This window comes from Pteronotus mesoamericanus, unplaced genomic scaffold, assembly GCF_021234165.1.
Source record: "Pteronotus mesoamericanus isolate MK-2021 breed Mesoamerican mustached bat unplaced genomic scaffold, CSHL_Meso_final contig_116, whole genome shotgun sequence".
NCBI lineage: Eukaryota > Metazoa > Chordata > Mammalia > Chiroptera > Mormoopidae > Pteronotus > Pteronotus mesoamericanus.
The window spans coordinates 4,751,211-4,772,952 of NW_026555027.1; the positions used below are offsets into that span (position 1 = coordinate 4,751,211).

General features: G+C 49.1%; 1 protein-coding gene across 6 annotated transcripts in view; it reads right to left on the reverse strand.

Moving 5' to 3' along the window:
• The window catches only part of HLCS (holocarboxylase synthetase), a 163,557-nt gene that overhangs the window by 113,954 nt on the left and 27,861 nt on the right, over nt 1-21,742 (reverse strand). For all 6 annotated transcript variants that reach the window (XM_054578235.1, XM_054578243.1, XM_054578226.1 and 3 more), the window contains exon 5: nt 20,234-20,413. In XM_054578235.1, coding sequence (XP_054434210.1) covers nt 20,234-20,413 — 180 coding nt within the window. The remainder of the gene's footprint in view (nt 1-20,233; nt 20,414-21,742) is intronic.

Genomic DNA, 21,742 nt, shown 5'->3' on the forward strand with positions numbered 1-21,742 from the left:
CTGATCCGGGTGCACGTGGGAGGCAACTCGTCAATGCTTCTCTCTCACATTAATGTTTCTCTCCCTCTCTTTCTCTCCCCCTTCCCCTTCTCTAAAAACACAAACAAACTTGATTTGTGTACTCTGAGCATTTAAACTGTTATACGATAGACAATAAATATGCTAAGTATGCTTATACTATAAAAATAACCTGTTCAGAAATCAGGATCCAAGGAAATAAATTATGTTTTGAATCTCAAAAACATAATGACGATTAAAATAAAAAAGACAGAAAAGTGGAAAGACACAGAAGAGTATATACCGTATGATTCACTGTAGATGAAATTCCAGAGAAGACCAACGTGCTCTGTAAGGAGAGCGAGCTGATCGGCGACTGCCGAGGCTGGCACGCGGTCGGATACTGGGGGTGACATGGATACAGATCTTGATTGCAAAGGTTCATTATTAAACTTTTTATCCTATTCTCTGAAGTCCCCTCTGTGCATTTTACAGAAAACTTGTATCTTTATACTTTGCCCACAAGGAAATTCATTATCCTGTCTGGGAGAAAATATAAAACCCCAGTGAAAGCCGTCATGGAAGACAACGCACTAAGATACATAGAGCATTGGCTTTTGGTCCCCAGAGGACCTCCACTTCCTCTGTCACTAAGCCACTGGTGAGCCACAGACAACAGAGAAGCACCTTTTCACACCAGGAAAATAACGGGGTGCCCATAGGTTGCTGTCTCTTTGTCCCACATGCGGGTCCAGGCAGGGGAAGGCTGAACCTATTTAACCTGGAAAAGAGCCCTGATGCTACCCCTGAAGCCACAGGGAGTCTTGGAGCTGCCCTGGAGGCTGAAACTTCCTCTCGGACCCCGGAGGGCTCAGAGGCCTCCTTCTAGGGTGGAATATCGGGGAGCTTGCATGGGGTTGGGGGAGTCCCCATCCCCAGAGGCCTGCACCAATCCTACTGAAATCTGTCAGTCACAGTAAACGCAGATCCAGGCTCCGGGCCATCTTCATGCAAGAGCCAGGCCTCTCAAAAGAGAAAACATATCCCTCTGTTGACATCAGGGGTATGGCCCAAGCTCCCTGTGACTACAGAGAAGCAGCTTCAAAGATAAAATTGCATTCAACTAAATTCAATGAAGGAAACTTTAAAACTCACTCCCATCTTGCAGGAAATACAGAAGACAGAGGAGCAAGTTAAACGGCTTCAGAAGGAAGCAATTAGAGGAAAACCAGGAGGTGAGACATCTCACCGAATGGGAATCTTCAACGAGCCGATGTCTCACAGGTGAACAGGTGAGGGTGGGCCTACGCTCTAGCAGAGAGGTCGGCCAGAAAAAAAAAAAAACAAAAAACCGGCAAACTGGACTACATAAAAATCAAGAACATAAAGAATTGCTGCTCTTCCAGAGACAAAGTTAAGAAAAATAAAAGACAAACAACAGACTGAGAGAAACAACTCTCAATACATGCATCTGGCACAGGATTTATATCCAGAAAATATTCTTATATCCTTAAAACAGAATTATGAGAAAACAAACAATTCAACTGAGACATCGGTGAAAAGGTTTGTGCTGAGACTACACAAACAAAGCATCAGATGGCCCATGAGTTCCCGAGAAAAGACCCAGCATCGTTTGTCACCAGGGAAACACAAATTAAAACCACTAAGAGATATCGCTACACACCCACGAGAACAATTAAAAGTTTGAATTCTGACAGTATCTAGTGTTGGCAAAGATGTGAGGTAACTGGAACTCTTGGTGGGAATATAAAATGGTACAATGAGCTTGGAAACCAGTTTGGCAGTTTCTTGTCAAATTAAACATACACTTGCCATATGACCCAGAAATTCTATTCTTAGGCATTTACCCAAGAAAAATGAAAACACATGTCCACACAAAGACTTGTGCATGAATGGTCAGAGTAACTTTACTCACAATAGCCAAGAAATGCCAGCGGCCCAAGTGTCCCCCAAAAGGTGAGTGGATAAGTGAGTCACAGCAGAGCCACACAACGGAGCACGATGCATGAATAAAAAGGAACGGACTACTCGTACATGCAGCAACACAAATGAATCTCAAAAACATAATGACGATTAAAATAAAAAAGACAGAAAAGTGGAAAGACACAGAAGAGTATATACCATATGATTCAATGTAGATGAAATTCCAGAGAAGACCAACGTGCTCTATAAGGAGAGCGAGCTGATCGGCGACTGCCGAGGCTGGCACGTGGTCGGATACCGGAGGTGACATGGATACAGATCTTGATTGCAAAGATGACTACTTGGGGCACACATGTTCACAAAGCCACACTGAAACGTGTGCGTTTTCTTGAATATAAATCACACCCAAAGTTGATTTTTTTAAGGGGAAATAGCAACAAGCTTTCAGTGCAACGCTGAAAAGTCAAGTTCATGAGACCCTATATTCACTAATGTCCAAAAGAGCACCAGTACCCCAACTTCCAAAGAAATCAATGCTTAAACTTACATTTAGTGCAAATAGACAGAAGAGGCTACTCTACTCTATCATTAACATATTGTGACACCTGCTACAGGGACTGCAGCTAAGGTCAGTGACATACGCTATGCTACGGCCCATCCCACTAGAGTCAGGTCACACATCACCTGTCTCATGGGCTGCATGGATCCATGTAAGGAGATTCAGTCAGTGAAATGTAAGCCATACCTCTGACTCAGTGCTGGATGCAGAATATCTGTTACCACCTCTGTGCATGTTTCGGTTTTCCTCTTCCCAAGAAACACCAAACAACTTATCTTAACCTATAAAAGTTTTCTACCCCTGAGACACGTGGGCCTCATTGTCAATAATCAGATTAGTTGGGCTTCGTCATAACACTGTAAGGAGTTAGGCAACCAGAAGAGCGTGAACCAGAAAATGAAACCACAAAGCCGAGGCACACAAGCTCCTCCACGGGCGCCTCATTCCCAGTGCTGCACGCTGGAGGAAACGGGAGTGGGTAATCGGCGCCCGCGAGAGGCCCCGTTCTCACCACCGCAGGCACAAACCGGTATCGTGCAGCCTGCAGCGCCCTGACTCGGGATCCTCACACGCACGAGGAGGACACACAGCACAGTGGGCCTCTGTCATCGAAGGAGGGTACCCCTCCCAGAACAGGACTGCCCTCCTTGAAGGGCGGGATCGCCCCATGGCAGCGGCAACCCTCCGGGCGGGTTTTCCTTCTGAGCGGCGGCAGGCGGGGCCTGAGATGGATGGCTGTGCCCCTCCTGACCCGAGGACGGGCCCTGTGAAGAGGCTTCTGTCCCAGCCCCTCCAGGCAGCCTGGCCGACGCTGGCCGCACAGACCCCTCCGTGGACAGCACTGCAGCCCAGCCCGGGTCCCCCCGCCCCTGCCTTCCTGCTCCCCCAGTGCGATCAGCTGCTGATCCCAAGCATGGTCACCCCAGAATGACTGGACCTGGAGGGGCTTCTAGCTTCAAGGACACACTGCTGAAACCAGTCCGTCCCAACGCACATGCAGGCCGACCATCACCAATGGACAAATCAACCCAGGGACATGTTTTATTTGGCCCACCCATTTTGAACTAGTTACTATCACTTAAAAATCAGGACATTTCACATCAAATTTCCTGGTGCTTTGAAAGAACTGAAAACTTTCCCACATGCCCTAACTGGCTGGGGCCAGGCAGCACCGCCCTCGGTACTGGGGACACAGCTAGCCTCTTGTGTGCCGCCTCGTCTGCCCCTAGGCATCTGGGTTTGAGACCGTTCTTCTTGGCCCAGGGACCAAGCCTGGCAGCGATCCAGCAAGATCGCCCGCGGGGCCCTGAGTAATGCTTCTGTCCTGTGAGGTCCATCTGAGTCCGTTACAGCGACTCTAGCGACGCTGACCCTCAAAATCACAGGGGGAAGAATTTGGCAATTCTTCAAAAAGTTAAAGAGAATAAACATAGGACCCTGCAATTCCCAAGTGTGTACCCAAAAGAAAGAAAAGCATGGATACTTTTTTCAAGTATCAAGTTCAAACACACACTTGAATGCCAATGTTCACAGCAACATTATTCACAGTAGCCAAAAGGTACAAATAACCCAGGTGTCAACAGGGAGTCCTCGGAAAAACAGATAATCAAAATGGGAAATATACACATACAGAATATACACATATTTGGCCTTAAAAAGGAGTAAGTTCTGTAGATGCTACAATATGAACGGACCCTGAGAACACTGTGGAAGAGAAATAAGGCAGACACAAAAGGGCAAGTACTGCATGATTCTCCTTATATGAAATACCTAAAATAGGCAAATTCATAGAAACCGGAAGTAGAACAGAGGTCGCCAGGAACTGAGGGGAAGAAAACTGGGGAGTTATTGATGAGTGGGTACAAAGTCTCTGTCTGGGGTTATAAAAAAGGCTTGGAAATAGTGGGGATGGTCACACACTGTGAATGACATTAGTGTCACTGAATCGTACACTAAGAGGTAGTTAAGGTAGGCGACTTTATGTTACTTGCATTTTACCATAATTTTTTGAAAAAGAGAGAGAGAAAGGGTCCAGGGCTCGATCCCTTTTCTCCCCCGAAGCCCCCTGCCCTGTCTGAAATCAGTCCCCCGCCCCCATCGAATGCCCTGCATACAGAGGAAAGCAGGGGGCGGTCAGGCAGCCTGGACGGCGGTCAGGCAGCCTGGACGGCGCCCAGGCCCTCCATGAGCCTGCTGCAGGGTCCCTCCCTCCCCAGGCTGCAGAGCACCGAGGGAGGCCGCTCCAGGGACTTCTCAGGACAAGACTGTCCACCTAGACAGAGAAGTGGCGGGCACTGCCTCTTGCTACGTGACCTCAGGCTGTCCCGTCCGACACTGGCCTGGGTCCGTGGTAGGAAAGCGACTGCTGGCCGCGCACCCACCCCACACGAAGCACCACACTGGGGGCTTCAGACCCCGGACCCCTCAGCAAGTGACGCCTCTGCACCAGAGCGCTGCCCACAGAAGAAGACAGGGCACCCCAGGCAGCACGGCGGTGCCCACTCCACACAGTGAGTCGCAGGGCTGGGGCCTGAACCCATGAAACCAAACCTGCCGGCCCCCAAATCCCTGCCCCTCCTCCTTTTGCCCAGGCCTCACAAGAGGGCCTAACCCGAACGAAGCCACACAGTAAATGCCTATTTACTGTAACCAAAGTGCCAAAGGCATCACAAAGTAAAATGTGAACTCGATATAACATGTTACTATGGCGTGGAAGAGGGGAGTGGGCCAGGGAGGGAGTAGACGGCTGGGCAAGGCTTTGAGAGGACATCAGCACAGAGAAACAAGGTGCTGTCATTTAAGTGAGTTACTACTCACCGCTCTCCAGTTTCAGCCACAGATGGCACATTCCAAAGGACTCGACCAAAGGCCTACCTAACGGAACTCCGGCAGTTAGGAGAATCAAAGAGCGGCGATGCGGTGCCCCTGAGTGAGCCACGGGCCTGAAGGAGCAAGAGGCCGGAGCCACTGCAGGGGCTAAGAGTTGAGAGGAAAGCCGGCCACCCCCCACCTCCCCCATCCCCTGCCAGTGCAACCGTGTGGCCGAGAGCAGCCAGAGCCCAGGAAGGGGCGGAGAACAGGGGACAGGGTCACCTGGACAGTGGCCAGCACACCTGCTTGGAGAGAGCCCAAAGCGGCCGGGAGCCAGCTGAGGGGCCTCACTCCGAAGGGACTGCCTCTCCCAGGCCGGCCCTGACCCCACGAGGGCCCAGCGGCGAGATGAATTCCTCCACATCCTGGGCCTTCACCACTGGCCAGAACGGGCCTGGGATGATGACCCTGAATTTACGACAGATCAGATCAGGTAGCTAAACCTGCGCCCGTCACCGTCGTTTCTAGGTCCCCGAAGCCTGGGGCACACTAGGCACTCCATCACGTCTGTTACCCTGTGCTCCCATTACTGTGTAAAGCTATCGCTCGGGCTGAGGCTCGCTCCAAAAGGCCACGGATTTACTGCATTTTCTGTTACCTGCCAACTAGCGAGAGAGCACAAAGGCTGGGTGGACCCGTAAAACAGGGGTAATGAGTAAGTCGTTTCTAACAAGGCTGGTTTTATAGGCATCACACCTTCGCCGGGCCGAACGGGCTCGTTTGAAAGGTGAAATCCATTCTGCGAGTGTGGGACCAAAGAAAGCCACAGCCATCACTAAAAGAAAGGGACGCTTTACAGGTCGGGGCTGAGCCACCACCCCCGCAGGAGAGCCGCTACCTTCCACTCGCGGGCTCAGGGGTGTGGGCCCGACAGCCCGCGTCTCCAGGGCCTTCATCAAGCCCGCCCGCTCGCCCGCGACGCCCGCCATCTGCCCCGTCCAACACAAACAGGCTTCCGAGAGCGCTGGGGACCTGGCGTGGGAAGCCAGGAAGGCTCTGCGCCACGAGCTGGGACACAAGAGGGACACCTGTGGGTGCCCTGCCCGGCGTGTCCCTGGTGACACGCATGCACAGATGTGACCATCCACACCCCCGCGTTGCAGCCCTGATTTGAGGGCGTCGCAGGGCCCCGCCATCCTGTCCTTTCCGCCCATCACCTGCTGGCCCGGCCTTGACCCTCTGGAGAGCTGTGCCCACGTGGGGCAGGGCCCCACCTCAGACTTGGGGCCACAGCTCTGCCACTGACCAGCTGGGAAGGCACTGCCTCTTCAGGGCCTCAGTTTCTTCATTGTTAAGTCAGCTTCAAGACACAGTGTTTAGTCCCAAATGTTGACTTTTCAGTAAAAACTAGAACACAGACTCTAGGATTCCAGTATTAAAATATACACAGTGCCTGAAAAGAGAGAACCGGCCAGTTTGAAGAGGATTCAAAGAAAGCAGAGAGCTCTCTATCGAGTCTGCTTCTGTTAACAAAGTTTCGTTTGCTCGACTGGCTGTCACCGTGACACTCTGGAAAATGCAGAGACTCCCAGGGAATACCACAGCGGGGCGGGGGGCTTATGACACCACCTGAAGTGTGCAAGAGGACGGCAGAGGGACAGGCAAGCCCTCAGAAGAGGTGCTGTGAGCGGAAAGCGCTGCCCGCTTATGGGAAGGAGCAGCTGACCGGCCAGTGGGTCCTTGGTATCGTTTCGACACTGGGAAGCACATTAATAGAGGATAAAAACTCTTCCTACTGTCTCCCAAAACTCTGTTTTGTCAGTTTCCCTCAGGCACATAAACAGCTGACTCTTCTCGACTGTTTAACATGGTTGTTTACGAAATTCCCATTACAGCTGAATAAAGGGTGACCGAGCGAGACTGGACCGGACGACCAGTCGGAGCTGGCGGGGCAGCTTGCTGCTGGCCTGTCTCTCGAGGCCCCATGGGTCCCCACACACAGGAGCAATGGAAGCGTTCACAATACACTAGCAGGAAAAGCCCAGGTGCTTTTTAAGTGTTTGAACAAAACACACTAACTAAATGCCTACGATGGGCAAAACACGGACAAGTGATACAAAGACATCACTGGCCCTTGCCTTCAAATGATCTTGAATCACAGCTTGGGGGGGCAGACAGATACTGACATAAATAATACAAGAGCATTTGCACGCTACACTTTACACACATACACACACACAAAATTCTTTTAGAAGCAAGCAATCAGATCTGAGGTTCCCAGTCACAAGACTTGCGTTAGAAAGTTGAAAGAAAAATTGTAAATCCTGTAACTCATGACATGATCATGGGTGGAATTTTCCTCAATTGTGGGGTGGAATCCCTTTGTTGAGCATAAAAGATCAACGAGTTGTCCTCATAGCATATGGCTCTAAGATGTTTTATGTTCTATAATAGCACTTTTAAAACATGCTACGTTGTAAGAAGTTGATACGTGTTGGCCCATGTGAAGAGGGGATATGCCCATCACCCACCAGGCTGACAGCCAGCCATCCAAACCACCACCAGCCGGCAGGCTACTGGTTTTACTTCAATTAAAGAAATTAAAGAAACTAGTGCCACTCACACGCCAACTCCTAGACACAAAAATGTTGAAGGCTCCTGCTCTTGTAAACAACCTAACAGTAAGTCCTGTGCTTTGTGTTTTACATAAAGGTAGTAACATATGTTTTTTTCTTTTCAAAAAAATTGAACACTCTTTATCAAAATGAAGTCAAATGTCAACCAGGGGTAAATCCAGGTGAAAGTTATAGGGGGGTTTTGACCTATTCTTTCACCCTTTCTTAACTTCTAATTTTTCTAAATAAGAAGTTGCAGGGAAACGAAGGGATCTGCTCCAGAAACTCTAGGGCAGGGCACTGCCATCTCTGACATTCGCTAGTCATTTTTGCTCTGCTGTTAATCCTGGACTCATCAAAGACGCAGCTTTTGTAAAAAAGAAAAACAAAACAGCCACCAAGAGGACCTTGCAGTGTTTTGCACCTCCGCTGAACCAGCGGGACCCTTCATGCCAGTCAACCTTGGGACAGGGCTGCTAAGGCCACCCCAGGCAAGGACACTTCCCAGAAAAGCCAAATTCTGACCGCCAAGGGCCCTTCCCCCGGGGGCCAGGTCCCTGACGTCCAAATGCAGGAAGCGCGTCCCCACACACAGACCCCAGTGCGTTTCACAAAGCTTCACCGTGTGTGTGGAATCGGAGGATTAATAACAGCTTATTGGCACTGACTGAAAAACACACAAGTCTTAATCTTGGGTCTTGAATCGTGTCCAGGTCGTACGTAATACCTGGCTGGAAGGGACGCAGCCGTGAGCATGCTTGGTGGCTGGAGGCTGTGTAGTGAGACCTGAGTTCTGAAACCAGGATTGGTAGCTTAACAAAATTTACTGGTTGTAGAAAAAGTCAACTTGCCTCTCGGGAGGTGAGCTCAGCCTCACCATTCTGACAGCAGCCCCTGGTGGCCAGTTCTGCAAGGAGTGTCGGCTCCCAGGCTCCAAGTCCCGCCCTCGCCTAATGAAGGCACTGCCGGCAGGCCAGCCACTCTAGGTGGCAGCTGCGGGCGACCAGGGAGGCAGCAAAAGTCCAGGGTAAGGGCACCGTGGAGTCACATAAATTAGCAAGTCATTAGGATGCCTGTCTTTTGCATTTTTTAAAAAAGGAGTACTATCTTCCCAAAGTAGAAAAAAATTGAATTCATTTTAAGAGAGCAACGTAGTCATACAAGGCATATTTCCCTTAGTTACCTTGTTCCTTAATTGTGTAGAAAACCTTTAAATATGCAAGGAGCCCAGAATCCTACACAAAACAAAGTGTATTCTGCCTACTCCCCCACACTGCACCACCTGCACGTTCATTTTCACATTCGAAATGCTAGAAATTCCTACTATAAGGAATACGGCAGAAACTTCTAGAAAATGCTGCTATCATTCATTCAGAGAATAAAACAGTCCAAGATTGTGAGGCCTGATTTCTGACACGGATTCACACCATTTCACTGATATAAACAGCACAATGTTCAGAGGCTGACAGTTGGCTTCAAAGGCAGACAGCCGTATGGAAAAGCCACATTTTCAGGCTGACTTCTTCGTAAGGTGCACTCTGTCCTCCCCCGTGAGAACAATCTGGAAACAATCTGCTGGGCAGCTGCTCTCATCAACAAACTGTTTATTGTAAGAAAGTGGCTGGGTCAAAGGCTAAACATCAACCTGAACCGAAAGCATACGGAGCAAAAATCAATCCCACCCCTGCTAAGGAAGCTCAGGCCTCCGCAGCAGAAAGGAGAGGCGAGGCAGGCCGCCGAGCTGTGAAAGCGGAGCGGGGTGCCCACTGCCCGGTCTCAGCGTGCTCGGCTGTCCTGCACACAGCACACACGGGTATTCGCTGCTATTTTCAGAACGGCCTAATAATGGGATGAAAACATAGCACTCAAACGGGGCACAAAAATCAACTTGCCAGCACTTCCACCAAAAAAGTTACGGGGGTTTTATCCAGTTGCTTTCTCCTATGTTTGTTTTATAAAGGACCAACACATGGCCCATCTTGAAAGATGTATGTCTGCTTAGAAACTGGAGCGCTGGTTGTATCAGAGAGTGTATGAAGGTATTGTTTCTAGTATGATAGCAGTATGCTGGTTATGTTTTTAAATAGTGCTGTTCTCTTTTAGATACATATACTAAAATATTTAGAGGTGAGCCCTGGCCAGTGTGGCTTGCTTGATTGGAGCGTCATCCTGTGCACTGAAGGGTCCCAGGTTTGATCCCTGGTCAGGACACATACCTAGTTGAGGGTTTAGTCCCTGAGTACAGGAGGCAACCAACCAACGTTTCTCTCTCATCAATGTTCCTCCCTCCCTCCCTCAAAAAAAAAAAAAAAAAGAAAGAAAAGAAAAGAAAAAGAAAAATCAATAAATGTATCCTCGGGTAAGGATAATAAATGAATAAATAAATAAATATTTACAGATGAGAGATGAGATTTGCTTCAAAATAATAGAGGAGGAGGAATGGGTAGAACTAGATGACATAACATCAGCCAGAACAGAAAACCATGAGGCTGAGTGCACAGGGGTTCAGCACATTATTCTGTTTACTTTTGTATATGTGAAAAATTCTATGAACTATAGGGTGGGGCAAAAATAGGTCTGCCGTTGCTCATATGGAAAGTGATACGATAATTAGACAATACCAGAATAAGCTACTTCTCCCTCATACTAACAACTGTAAGCCTTGTTTGGTCCCACCCTGTATTTTCTTTTACTCGCACATACAGTTCAACAGTTACAAGAAAGACTAAAATTTTTTCTTTAAATACGATAAAAGTCTTAACCTACCAAAGCGAACGTCTCCATAAGGACACATACACTACAGTTTTACTAGGTGTTCAACAAGACTGTTTTTGAGCAATGTCTGAAACAGAGCTGTTAAATTCTAAGTCAAATCCTGGAGAAACAGGAAGAGATATTCCGGGACCCGCCCAGCTGAAGCCTGTCCAAACCGGCGCCACCGGGAGGTGTCCCGGGTTTGACTGCACAGGGCAAGCAGGAGCGCCCTGGAGTCAGGAGGAGACCCACCCACACAGTGACCAGGCCCGTGGTTTTGGAACAGCCAGTGCAGCACGCAAACTTTGAACACACAGTTCGTATGTGAATTTGAGGCTGCTGTACTGTACTGCATGGGCGACTCTTGAAATAACAGGGAAATCAATTTGAGAAAGAGCCTGAAAGCAGAAGCGTAACTTTCTTTCATTGTGCTTAAATGAACTGTGGAAGCTATCCAATTATTCCGGTATAAAGATACAAATGGTTATAATCGCAAATTCTTAGAAAAGAATGCATCTAAAGGGACTACTTAGAAAGCTTAATTTTTTTTTTAAATTTTTTTTTTTGCATCTTATTTCCTGGGACCAGCATGATGGTGCAGTATCCTGGAAAGGATGTGAAAGGTCATCTCACCCACCCACCCTCCAGCACAGACCAGAGAGGGTTTGGTCGTGAGAATTCAGTGGCAGTGAGCTGTCCTGTAAAAGGCCATCTTCTCAGACAAACCCATTTAGCCAACATGAGACACGACACCTAATCCCATCATCACCGAAGGAAAATACTCTCAAAGAAGAGAATCTTCAAAATTACAGCCCTTTGACCTTTAAAGCATTTTACGGACTAAACAGCCAAAGGAAAATGTCAATCATCATGTATATCAAGGTTGCCTATGGAAAGCGACACTCTAGAATAATCTAGGCAATTCTAGGCTGAGTCTCCCACCCCATTCCTCCCTCAAAAAATGAACCACCATGTTTTAATTTATGAAACCACGATTTACTGTGTTCTTTGAAAAGACACATTTCCTTATTTACGGAGCTTAAAACCAGGAAGGGGATTACCGGTGCCACCATTCAATCACTGTAATAGCTGCTGTGCGCAGGATTCGTTTTTGCTCAAAGACAAGGAAACCACCCGTCAAATACTTCCCTACGGCACAGACGGGCAAAGCTTTACACGGTTTCTAAGAAGAATATTCCACTTTAATTTTAATTTTTCAAACTTTTACTCTGCCTGCAGGAGGCAAGTAGGTTTAAACTGGAAGTTTTGACAGTTCAGGGCTCAGGAAAGACTCGTGGTTTTGTGATACTGACAAAGAGCCCAGCGCTGTGTCCCTTCCTGACCCTGCGCCGCTCACTGGCTACGGTCGATGCCAGAGAGCCTGAGCGAGAGATTCTGTTTAGGATTTGGATTTAAATCTTGGGGTGTGGGCACGAACACCCATCTCTTCACCCGTAAGCCCTCTCTCCCCACAGCGGGACACATGCACAGGAGATACACAAAACTTACACCCACACAACAAAATTATGTTTCAACCTGTGTCAGTGGGAGAGCACATTTCCTTTTTAGCAGAAAGCTCTAGGTAGTACAACCTAAGAGTGTCCTGTCCTCGTCCTCGTCCTCAGGACAGGGGGTGGGAACACCTCTCCACAGAGGACGGTTCTATTTCAGCAGTCTTACAGAATCTTCTTGAGGCTTTAGTTAAAACAAACATAGGAATATATATTTTTAATTCATATTAAAATTAGAAGACTCACATACCACTAAAGACTATCTAAAACAAATGTTCTAAAGACTAAACTGTTATCATGTAAAGCCACGATGCTCAATTGATCAAAGGCAGTTTGAGCTCAAGAACCAAAATTATAGTCTGTAGCATCAGTATTTCTTCCACTGGTTATATTCTTAAACGGAAGCCTGAACACATTTTCAGAAAGGGAAATACAGCCCAAGCAGAGAGACCGTGCAGGAGCGAGGCAGGGACGTTCGGCACCCGGCAGGCTGCGTGGCTGCCCCGGGCACAGTAGAGCCGGGCTGGAGGCTTCCCCTCAGAAGCAGCCGCGGGGCCGAAACAGGAAGAAAACTAAGAGAGTGGCGCGCATTCTCTCATCTCGGAGGGGAGACTGATGGACAGACAGACAGACCAACCTGGGCTGAGCAGTCCTGCTGCCACGCTGGCCTGCTCCCATGAAGAAGCCAGGGACACCCTCCCCTGCTGCGGCCAGCGCACTGCTGACACCCGGCACCGGAAGCCGCCCCAGTGCCCGCACGGAGGGGGAGACACACACAACCTGTGGGTCTTGTAATCCAGAAACACCATAAACAGCTTTTTTCAAGACTGCACGAGTCTCAGAGTGACATTCCCCAGGCAGCGCGGATGGAAACACAATGTGCCCCCAACCGCCGTTCACATTTATCGGCTGAAGGGCATATCTCTGACCCCAGCGCTCCTGACGGGAGAGGGCCACCCGGACGGCCCTGCTGTTACCAGGGGCACCTCGCCGCCACGCAGCCCGGCTCCGCACCTGACCACGCTCCCGAGGTGCGGGCCCTTTGATCCTGCCCTCTCACCCGGGCCGGGCCGGTGCGGGCTCACTCCCCAGGATGTCTTTTTTCGAGGTGGGAGCCAGAAATCTGCTCTGAGGAGCACTGCAAGGCTTCCCCGAGACAGCTTCAATCGACTTCCCCAGGAGCTACCTCCACCGTCCGCTCCGCTCACACATGGCAGCTATTAGGGCGCTGACGGAGAAGACAAAAAACATTTGGTCCTAGAGGATTTTTTATTCCAAAGAGCCTGTTTCCCATCCACAAATCTGTGACTGCATAGTGGTGGATATTAATAGTCCGAGGAAATAAAACCGCCCTTCTTAGACAGGCTGCTCTCCCCGCGAAGCAGCCGCTGGAGAGAGGCCCTTGTCACTCAGAGACCCACCTGCCCTTCCCCGGGCCAGCCAACAAGGGTGCAGGGTAGACAAAACCAAAGCTCAAACGCCACCAGTCACCGTGGGCGACAACCCAAGGTGTGCCTGTGTTCCCGCCGCGCGTTACCGGTCTCGGCCTTGATTTCGGCCTGGAAGTGTCTGCGCTCCAAAGGAGCTGCTTTGCAACATTCCTGTGGAAACCAGATTCCGCAAAGAGTACAGTATATACAGTAGCTGAAAGCCTCTGTCCCCAAAACACAGAATAAAATAAACGCAGCTAAGGAAAACACCCCACGTGTCACTTCTTTGGCATTTCAACGTCAAAACCCACTATGTCACCTTCGCCATGGGTATTGTGTTTGATAACAGGAAGCCCGTTAAAATGAACAAAAAATGTCCAGTTTAGGGGAAGGGCGAAGGAAGAAAGAAAGGAGAGAAAGAGGTATATGAAAGAGCCTTAAAAACATTCATAGCTATAAAAGCTTTGAAACGTTTGCTTTAATCTGCCAGCTGCTCTTTCACGGGGGCCGGATTGTAAAAGCTGCCACGGCCCCACGTCAGCCGCATGTCAAAAGCTATTCAGCGCGCACCTGGAATTCTGACTTTCTCTCTAATTTGGATCTCCAAAAATTAGTTTTTAAGCTGTATTTTAAAGTAACACCAGAAGTTTCCCTCACTGTACATTCAAGATTCTGAACCAGGATTAAAGGTGAAGGAAGGAAACATTCCGTACCAAACACTATGCTTTAAAAAAAAAAAAAAAAAATGGAGAATTCTAACGAACTCAGAATAACACATGCAACTCTTCAGTTTGCTCTTCTGAGGGGAAAGGACCCTCCTCACCTCCTCACCCCAGGGCCACCGTGAGACCAGATGAGACCATGGCACACGTAAAGGCACTTGGTTAACTAGAAAGCATGCTACAAAATGGGAAATTATCGCCCTGGACAGTGGCTCAGCTGGTTGGAACATCATCCCACCCACCAAAAGGCTGTGGGTTCGATCCCTGGTCAGGGCACATGCCTAGGCTGCAGGTTCCATCCCCAGGGAGGGGTCAGGGCACATACAAAAGGCAGCCAATCCGTGCTTCTCTCTCACATGGACGTTTCTCTCCCTCCCTCCCTTCCTCTCTCTCTAGAATCAATACACAGACCCTCGGGTGAGGATTAGAAAGAGAAAGAAATGAGAAATCTCTTATTTTCCAGAAACTTCTGCAGCACGGTCTCCCACTTAGTAGGCACGTGGTGTTTGCTAAATGAAGTGGTCAGCAGGAGAAGGAAGAATAAGAACCGTATGGTGTGATTTAGGCTAAGATTCCTCCTAAAGCAACCAACATCAGGAAGGTAATTCCCTGGTGAAGGGGACTATACAGGAATTTTCTGACACGTGTACAGATATCAAAACTCATCATCGACAATACCTATTTTGGGAGAGGGTTCATGGCAAATAATTTAGGGCTGAATCAAACTGAAATGCGATACCAGTTTGTTGTTAAGTCTATCTGATCCATCCCACAGCTCCCACACTACCAGTTACACACACACAACAGGGTGATTTTCCGCCAGTTGCTTTAATAACAAACCCAGTTGTCACTTCTTGTTACAGTCACACCTTGACTCCAAGGCAAGGGAACCACACACAGCCTCGCAGGCCGGCTGCCAGCACCCGGCCCGCTCCTCCCTCAGGTCCCTGCACATCACTGGCGACCGGCCGCCAGGACTGCCCGCAAGTCCCAGCGCTGCGGTTTCAGGGAGAGCCTCGTGCTCCCAGGACGGAGCGGGGGTGCCCGGGGGAAGGGAGCACACAGCGGCCGTAGCCTGTTCCACCCTCTTCCTCCTCCTCCTCTTCCTCCTCCTGCGGACTGGGGATGGAAGGGGGCCTGCGGGACGGACAGGGGCTGAGGCTCCGCCCTGCATTCAGGTTCCTGTGTCTGTCTCGGGGCAGACCCCTGGCCGCCGCCGCTTTTGCCCTTTCCCCAGGAGGGATAAAAATGGAAGAAGCAAGAGGGCGAATTTCTCAACGGAACTTCAGGTTCTGCAAGGGAAGAATTGCTTTTTCTATGAACTCAGTGTCCCTCACACACTATGTCCCCCCGCCCCTGCCCGCCCAGGGAAGGCGTGTTCCCACCTTCATCTGCGAACTTCCCACCACCACCCAGTGCAGGCCCGGGTACTGGCCACCCCGTAATCTCGCTCCACAGAGCCCTGCGGCCCAGGGTGTAGCCCACGACTCTCGCGTTCCACACACGCCTCCAGAAAGGGGGGTCACCTGCCTGAAAGGACTCACCTTGTGGTATCAGCACACACGCAGTCCTCTCTGAGAAACGGTTCAAGGTGTTCCACCAAGAAACTGCTACACCCAAGTGTGGGTAGGGCACTCAAATTGTGAACCTGAAGGACCCTCTGCCCACAGGAGCCAAGGGACAGCTGAGGCCATGAGACCACAGGTAAGTCTAGTGGCCACTCACCAGCCTAAAGTCACTTACTAACAAAGCTAACGCTTTTTAAGTAATCCATGTAGATGTTGAACATTAAATACAGTATTAACATCCATATGGGACTCCTTACCACTTATGGAATCCCTTCAAAGTCTACTATATACAGTAATTTGTTTAATTTTTAATACTTGGTTTTGGTCTTTAGAAAAATAATAACATGTATATTATAGAAAATTCAGAAAGCACAAAGTTAGTTTTAAAAGCTTATTAAAATTACCCTTACTCCCCCTACTCAAAAACAGACCACATATACTCTCGTACTGTATTTCCTTCCAGTTTTTTTTCTATGGACTGAGGTGGGTGGTATGCATGAGCTTATTGCTTTACTCTGACATAGCATAAGTTTGCTGAGGCCTGAATTTTAATCCTGCCCCTGCGAGGTTCAATTAAACAGGAAGACCCAGGTCAGAGAGGAAGTCCAGCTTGGCCAGCGGAATTCTGCACCTCAGCGAGCCTAGTTCCCTAGTCTTGTCATGCATGGTGACACTGTGAAATCATAGCAACTGGGTTTAACAATGGAAATCACATGTTACTGGGGTGTTTGGGTGTCAGCGAAGTCTCAGAACACCCCCCAGAAAACATCGAAGCCCTCTGTGCTGGAGGTGCTTTTTCTACTGGGGTCGCTGTGCTAGTCACTTCCATTCACATCGCAGCAACATGGAAGCGCAGAGGCGCCTCATAAATCTCCTGCGCTATTGCTATAAAGAGCGAGTGTCTAGGCACCAAACTGTATAAACACAGCTGGTATGCAGTAAAAGTATTTAGATAACTAGTGTGTATATTTTGTTCTTTCATATTCCTTCCTGTAAGGGTACCTAGTACACAGTAAATGTTTAATGAAAGGTGAATACTATTAACTGTAACACTGAAACAATCTCTACAGACCCAAAAGAAAGTGCCACCGGTATCATGGAAAACTACTAAATTATACTAAGTGAAATTGATCTTGAGAGAAAAATACGGAATCTCCGAACTACTTTACGGTTCACCAGGCATCCTAGCTCAGCAGCGACACCATGTGGTCAGAGGCCTTTGATCCCAACAGCTCGCAGCATTTTACAGGAAGCAGACAGCCAGAGCAGGCACCAGGCACCAGGCACCAGGCACCGACCATGGAAGGCAGGTGATGAACTTAAGGGCGGGCCGTGTCTAACGCAACTGGATGCCAGGATGCCGCTTGGGTCCATGGGGATCAATGAGGTGCACTAAGAAGGCTGCAGCAAAGCAACAGAAGTATAAAGTGCTCTAGTCCCAATCTGCCATCCACAGCCACACGTACTGAACCACCAGCACGATGACCAGAAGCTGCTCTAAAGTGTCCCTGGCTTGGCATCAGGAGAAGAGCAGATACCACCCAGCTGCCACCAGAAAGGCCTTCACAGTGGGCAAGTGGCCACCTTCCCATTCCTTTGCATGGCAGTCCTTTAGAGAATTTGTATTCCAGGAAAACATACTCTAAAGCTCTAAATTCTTACCTTTCTTTTCTGCAACCACAGGAAATGTCAACGTCTGCTAGGAGGGATGAATAAACACTAAGAAATAAGGGTTTACACAACCATCAACACACTTGCTCACTCCATTCCTTGGGCTCCCAAAGTGAAACAGAACCCAGACAGAGGCAGTTGGGAGGGAAAGTCGTCCGCAGCAGAGATACCCAAGATCGACCAGACCAAATGGAGGCCCAAAATGAGAGGTGAACGTTGCCAAAAATTACTCTTTTCCAAAGTTAGAATACAGGATTTTGTAGGCTTGGAGTCTGTGGGAAATATTTGTGTATATGTATGCAGAACAAATTTGGCTTGAATCTTGTTCACGTGTTTCATTTTCTGGTTTGTGAACAGGGGAAATCGACAGGGGAAAATGTGTCCCCCAGCGCCAGGGGTGTCCACTCTTCTAGGCCGCACTGGAAGCACAGCAGTTGTCTTAGGCCACACATTAAATACACTGCAACACGTAATCACAAAACAATCTCATGATGTTTTAAGTAAATTTATGACTTTGTGTTGGGCCGCATTCACAGCCATCCTGGGCTGCATGTGGCCCCCAGGCCTCAGGCTGGACACCCCTGCCCCGGCCCAGGCAGTTTAAAGAGCCAGAAGGACAAAAGGATGAAGCGCCTGCTGTGAACTGTAATATAAGCAGACACCAAGTCAAAGCCTTCGGTGTTCTACACGGTGCCCACCGTAAAGGAGACATAGGACAGGCCTCGACTTACAAACTTCTGCTCACAGGAGACAAACCTGGGGTCAGCCTTTCTTCTCCACTGCTATGCCTAAGAGTCAAGAGGTGCATGTCCCAAGGCCAGCACAGTCAAAACAGCTCCCAGGAAAGGGCAGGGAGCATGGCCAAGGGCAAGCCCAGGTCTGTCTTGTCCCTGACCTCCTGGGCTATGAGCCTCCTTCAGGCCAGGGAGGCACCACCTCACCTGCCCAGCCCCGGCCCTCCGTGCTCAGGAGAGGGGGGAGGGGAAGGTCTAGGAGAGTGACAGTCACATCTCCCATTACCCACATGGTTAGGTGGCAGGTCTGTAGGTGGATCCTCTACAAGAGTTGAAGCTCTGAGGACCAGCTTTATTTTGGTAATTTTTTGTAAGTCCCCAGATGAATGGAGGTGGTGCTTTTCCTTCTATCAATGGAACACGTTCAACAGATAAATGGCATGGAACTTTGATTTCCTGGGATGAAGGTGCAAACAAAAGGCATACCATTAATTCTCAAGAGCACCCATTAAAAAGGGGGCAAATTGCTCTGGCTGGTGTGGCTCAGTGGGTTGAGCAGCAGCCTGCAAAACGAAAGTCTGCAGGTTTGATTCCCAGTCAGGGCACATGCCTGGGCTGCGGGCCAGGAACCCATTGGGGGCACACAAGAAGCAACCATGCAATGATGTTTCTCTCCCTTTCTCCCTCCCTTCCCCTCTCTCTAAAATATAATTTTTTTTAAAAAAAGAGGGCAAATTGGCTAAACACTGTGTAATGAAAATGCAATTAAAAAATGCTTCTTATGTGGGGGAAAAAGCACCCATTGCTTTATTATTAATTTTTTAAATTAAAAATTATTACCTATCATATCAGGCACTTGTTAGAAACATGGACACTTGTAACACTCAACCTCCCAACAATCTATTAATATTAATAATTGTACTATCTTTTAAGTCACACAACTTACTTACATATTAACTATTAACTATGGCATATATTATTTCATCCAGTCCTCAGACACTCCCGTAAAATATGCAAACCTTAAACGTTCTAGATTTCGCACCTGCCCTCCCCCAGTGAGGGCTCACAGCCCCGCTCCCCCTGCACAGCGAGCTGGCCAAGGGAAGGAGAGCTCCTCCCCTTAAAAATGTCAGGGTAGGAGATTCAATGTGCTCTTTTCAAGGAAAAGCAGATCAGTTTGTTGTTTGGAGCCACGTGGACTATTAGATATTTACGGAATCTGCCAGGTTTTGTCACTAAACTCACCAATTTCCCTATTTAGTGGAAACAACAGAAATAGTCCCACAAAATAATTTTCTACAATTAATAAGAAATTGACAGCTTGGCAAAGCAAAGTGCTTAGCAAGAAGACACGCCTGGAGAATCTGGCAGCCAGCTCAAAGCAGGCATCAACCACAGGCATCATGCGCCGACACAAGGCCAGAAAACTGCCGCACACATTGCCAGCTCCATGGTCATTTCCCGCTTAGACGCGACTAAGATATAAACCAAATCCAGAACCCCCTTGGCCACAAGATGGCAGACGTCAGCACAAAAACAAACCAAACTTGTGATTAATTTTTTCCCTCCCCGAAATTCACTGACAAAGGTCTAAATCAAAACAAAAGGTTTTTCAATCCCAAATGCATAAATTGTGGCTTCCAAACACACACTTAAGACACAAAACAATCACCCCTTTCCCCATCAAGTGGGGAGGGCCAGAACCTTATGACTTAAGCCCTTCTAAGCTCTAGTAGCCTCTCTCCCCGTCACGCAAATGACAAAAATAAGAGTTATACTTGGACACCTCTAAGACTGGTCTGAAGTCAAAACAGAAATCAAGTCAAAGCCCAGTGCAACAGACGAGTTGGCGCAGGACGGCCAATTTGAGGAGGGGTCCCCTGGGTGCCCCCTTCCTAGCTGAGCACGCGTCCTTACCTCCGCCGCCGCCAGCAAGTGAAGGGGTGTTAAGGCAGGAACTTGCTTCATGTCGCAGCTTAGGCCCAGGGTGGTCAGGATCTCCTTAAGGACTTCGTATCTTCGAATATTGCTAGTTTTGAGGAGGTTAAAGTCTTCCTTTTGCACTACTGAAGAGCTGGGAGGTAGTTCTAAGTGCACCTGAGGGGAAGAAACACCACTTCATGAATGGGGGGCACTTAGAGACATTAACAAACACAGTCTTTGCCAGTGTTTCTCACACCTTGAACATAAATCCTGCTAATGATCAGCACAATTGAACTTTGAACCTGAGTATTTAGAAAGTAATGCCAAGCAATAAAAAGATTCAGAAGAGCCTATTAAAACCATGGATGTCAGGCTGGGAGGCTGTGCTGGAAATGGCCCAGGATAGTAATCAAACTCTTTTCGGGTCCCAACTTTATCGCTAACCAGTCTTGGGACCTTGGACAAGTCACTTAACTTGCTTATATGATCAAGAAATATGGTTGTGCTGAGAGCCCACATAAAGCCACTCCTGAACTCCGGGAGGCACCGTGGGCGGGGCCTGAAACACCCCTCTACCTACAAGCCATGGCTCCTGGGAAGCAGCCCAGGAAGGACAGGAGTCTCCTTCCTCGTGCATGTGTGTCTGCAGAAACCCAAACTGAGGAGTGGGTTTGGGGGACCCGGAAGCCCTGCCCCACCTCCCTCCTTCGCCTGCCTGAGTTTTCAGACTAGGAACTTCCTGCGTTCCCTTCAGGCTTCGCTCTGTGCAGTTAAAACAGAAACAGGACCACCTATCCATGAAAGGTGTGTGTCTTGCTAAGGGGAAGGTACCAGAACGTGTAGCTCCTTTGAGATGGGATTCTAACTGGGCCCCAGAGCCTGCAGGAAGCCCGAGTGCTGAGTACCCAGGGCAGCATCCTGACTGTGTTTGCTTTGTTTGTGGTGCTTCAGCCAGGGGTCAGGGCTCTGACCTGCCGCTACAGGAGCATCATGAAAACAAAAAGCCCGGTGCCAGCCTTCGGGCAACTTGAAGTCTCTAATTCCCACCCAAGCATTAACCAAGCCAGAAACACTGTCCACAAACACTGTCCCAAGGGTCCCAGCATTGCAAGAGGAGGCCACTCAGATAAGGATGGTAGAGTGGTGTCCGCTCGCCACCTAGGACAGCTGGCTGCCGCCTCACCCACGACCAAGCCAGCTGGACAGCAGCAGCAGCAGGTGAGCCTGTCCTCAAAACAGCCCGGAGAGGGCGCAGGCAGAAAAGCGAACTCTTCCACGGATTCCGAATCGTACTGAGTCTCCTGCACCACAGTCTTAGCCTAACCGTGCCCTCTCTTCCCCGGGGGATGAAGCGGGGGCTGGTGCAGCCAATGAGCACAGCGACAGGCCACGCTGCACTCGCATGAACTCATGGCAACGTGGAGGCCACCCCGCACAGGTGGCACAGGTAAAACGCCCGAGGCTCCATCCCCATCTGGGCCCCAGGGAGCGGGGCGTAGCTAA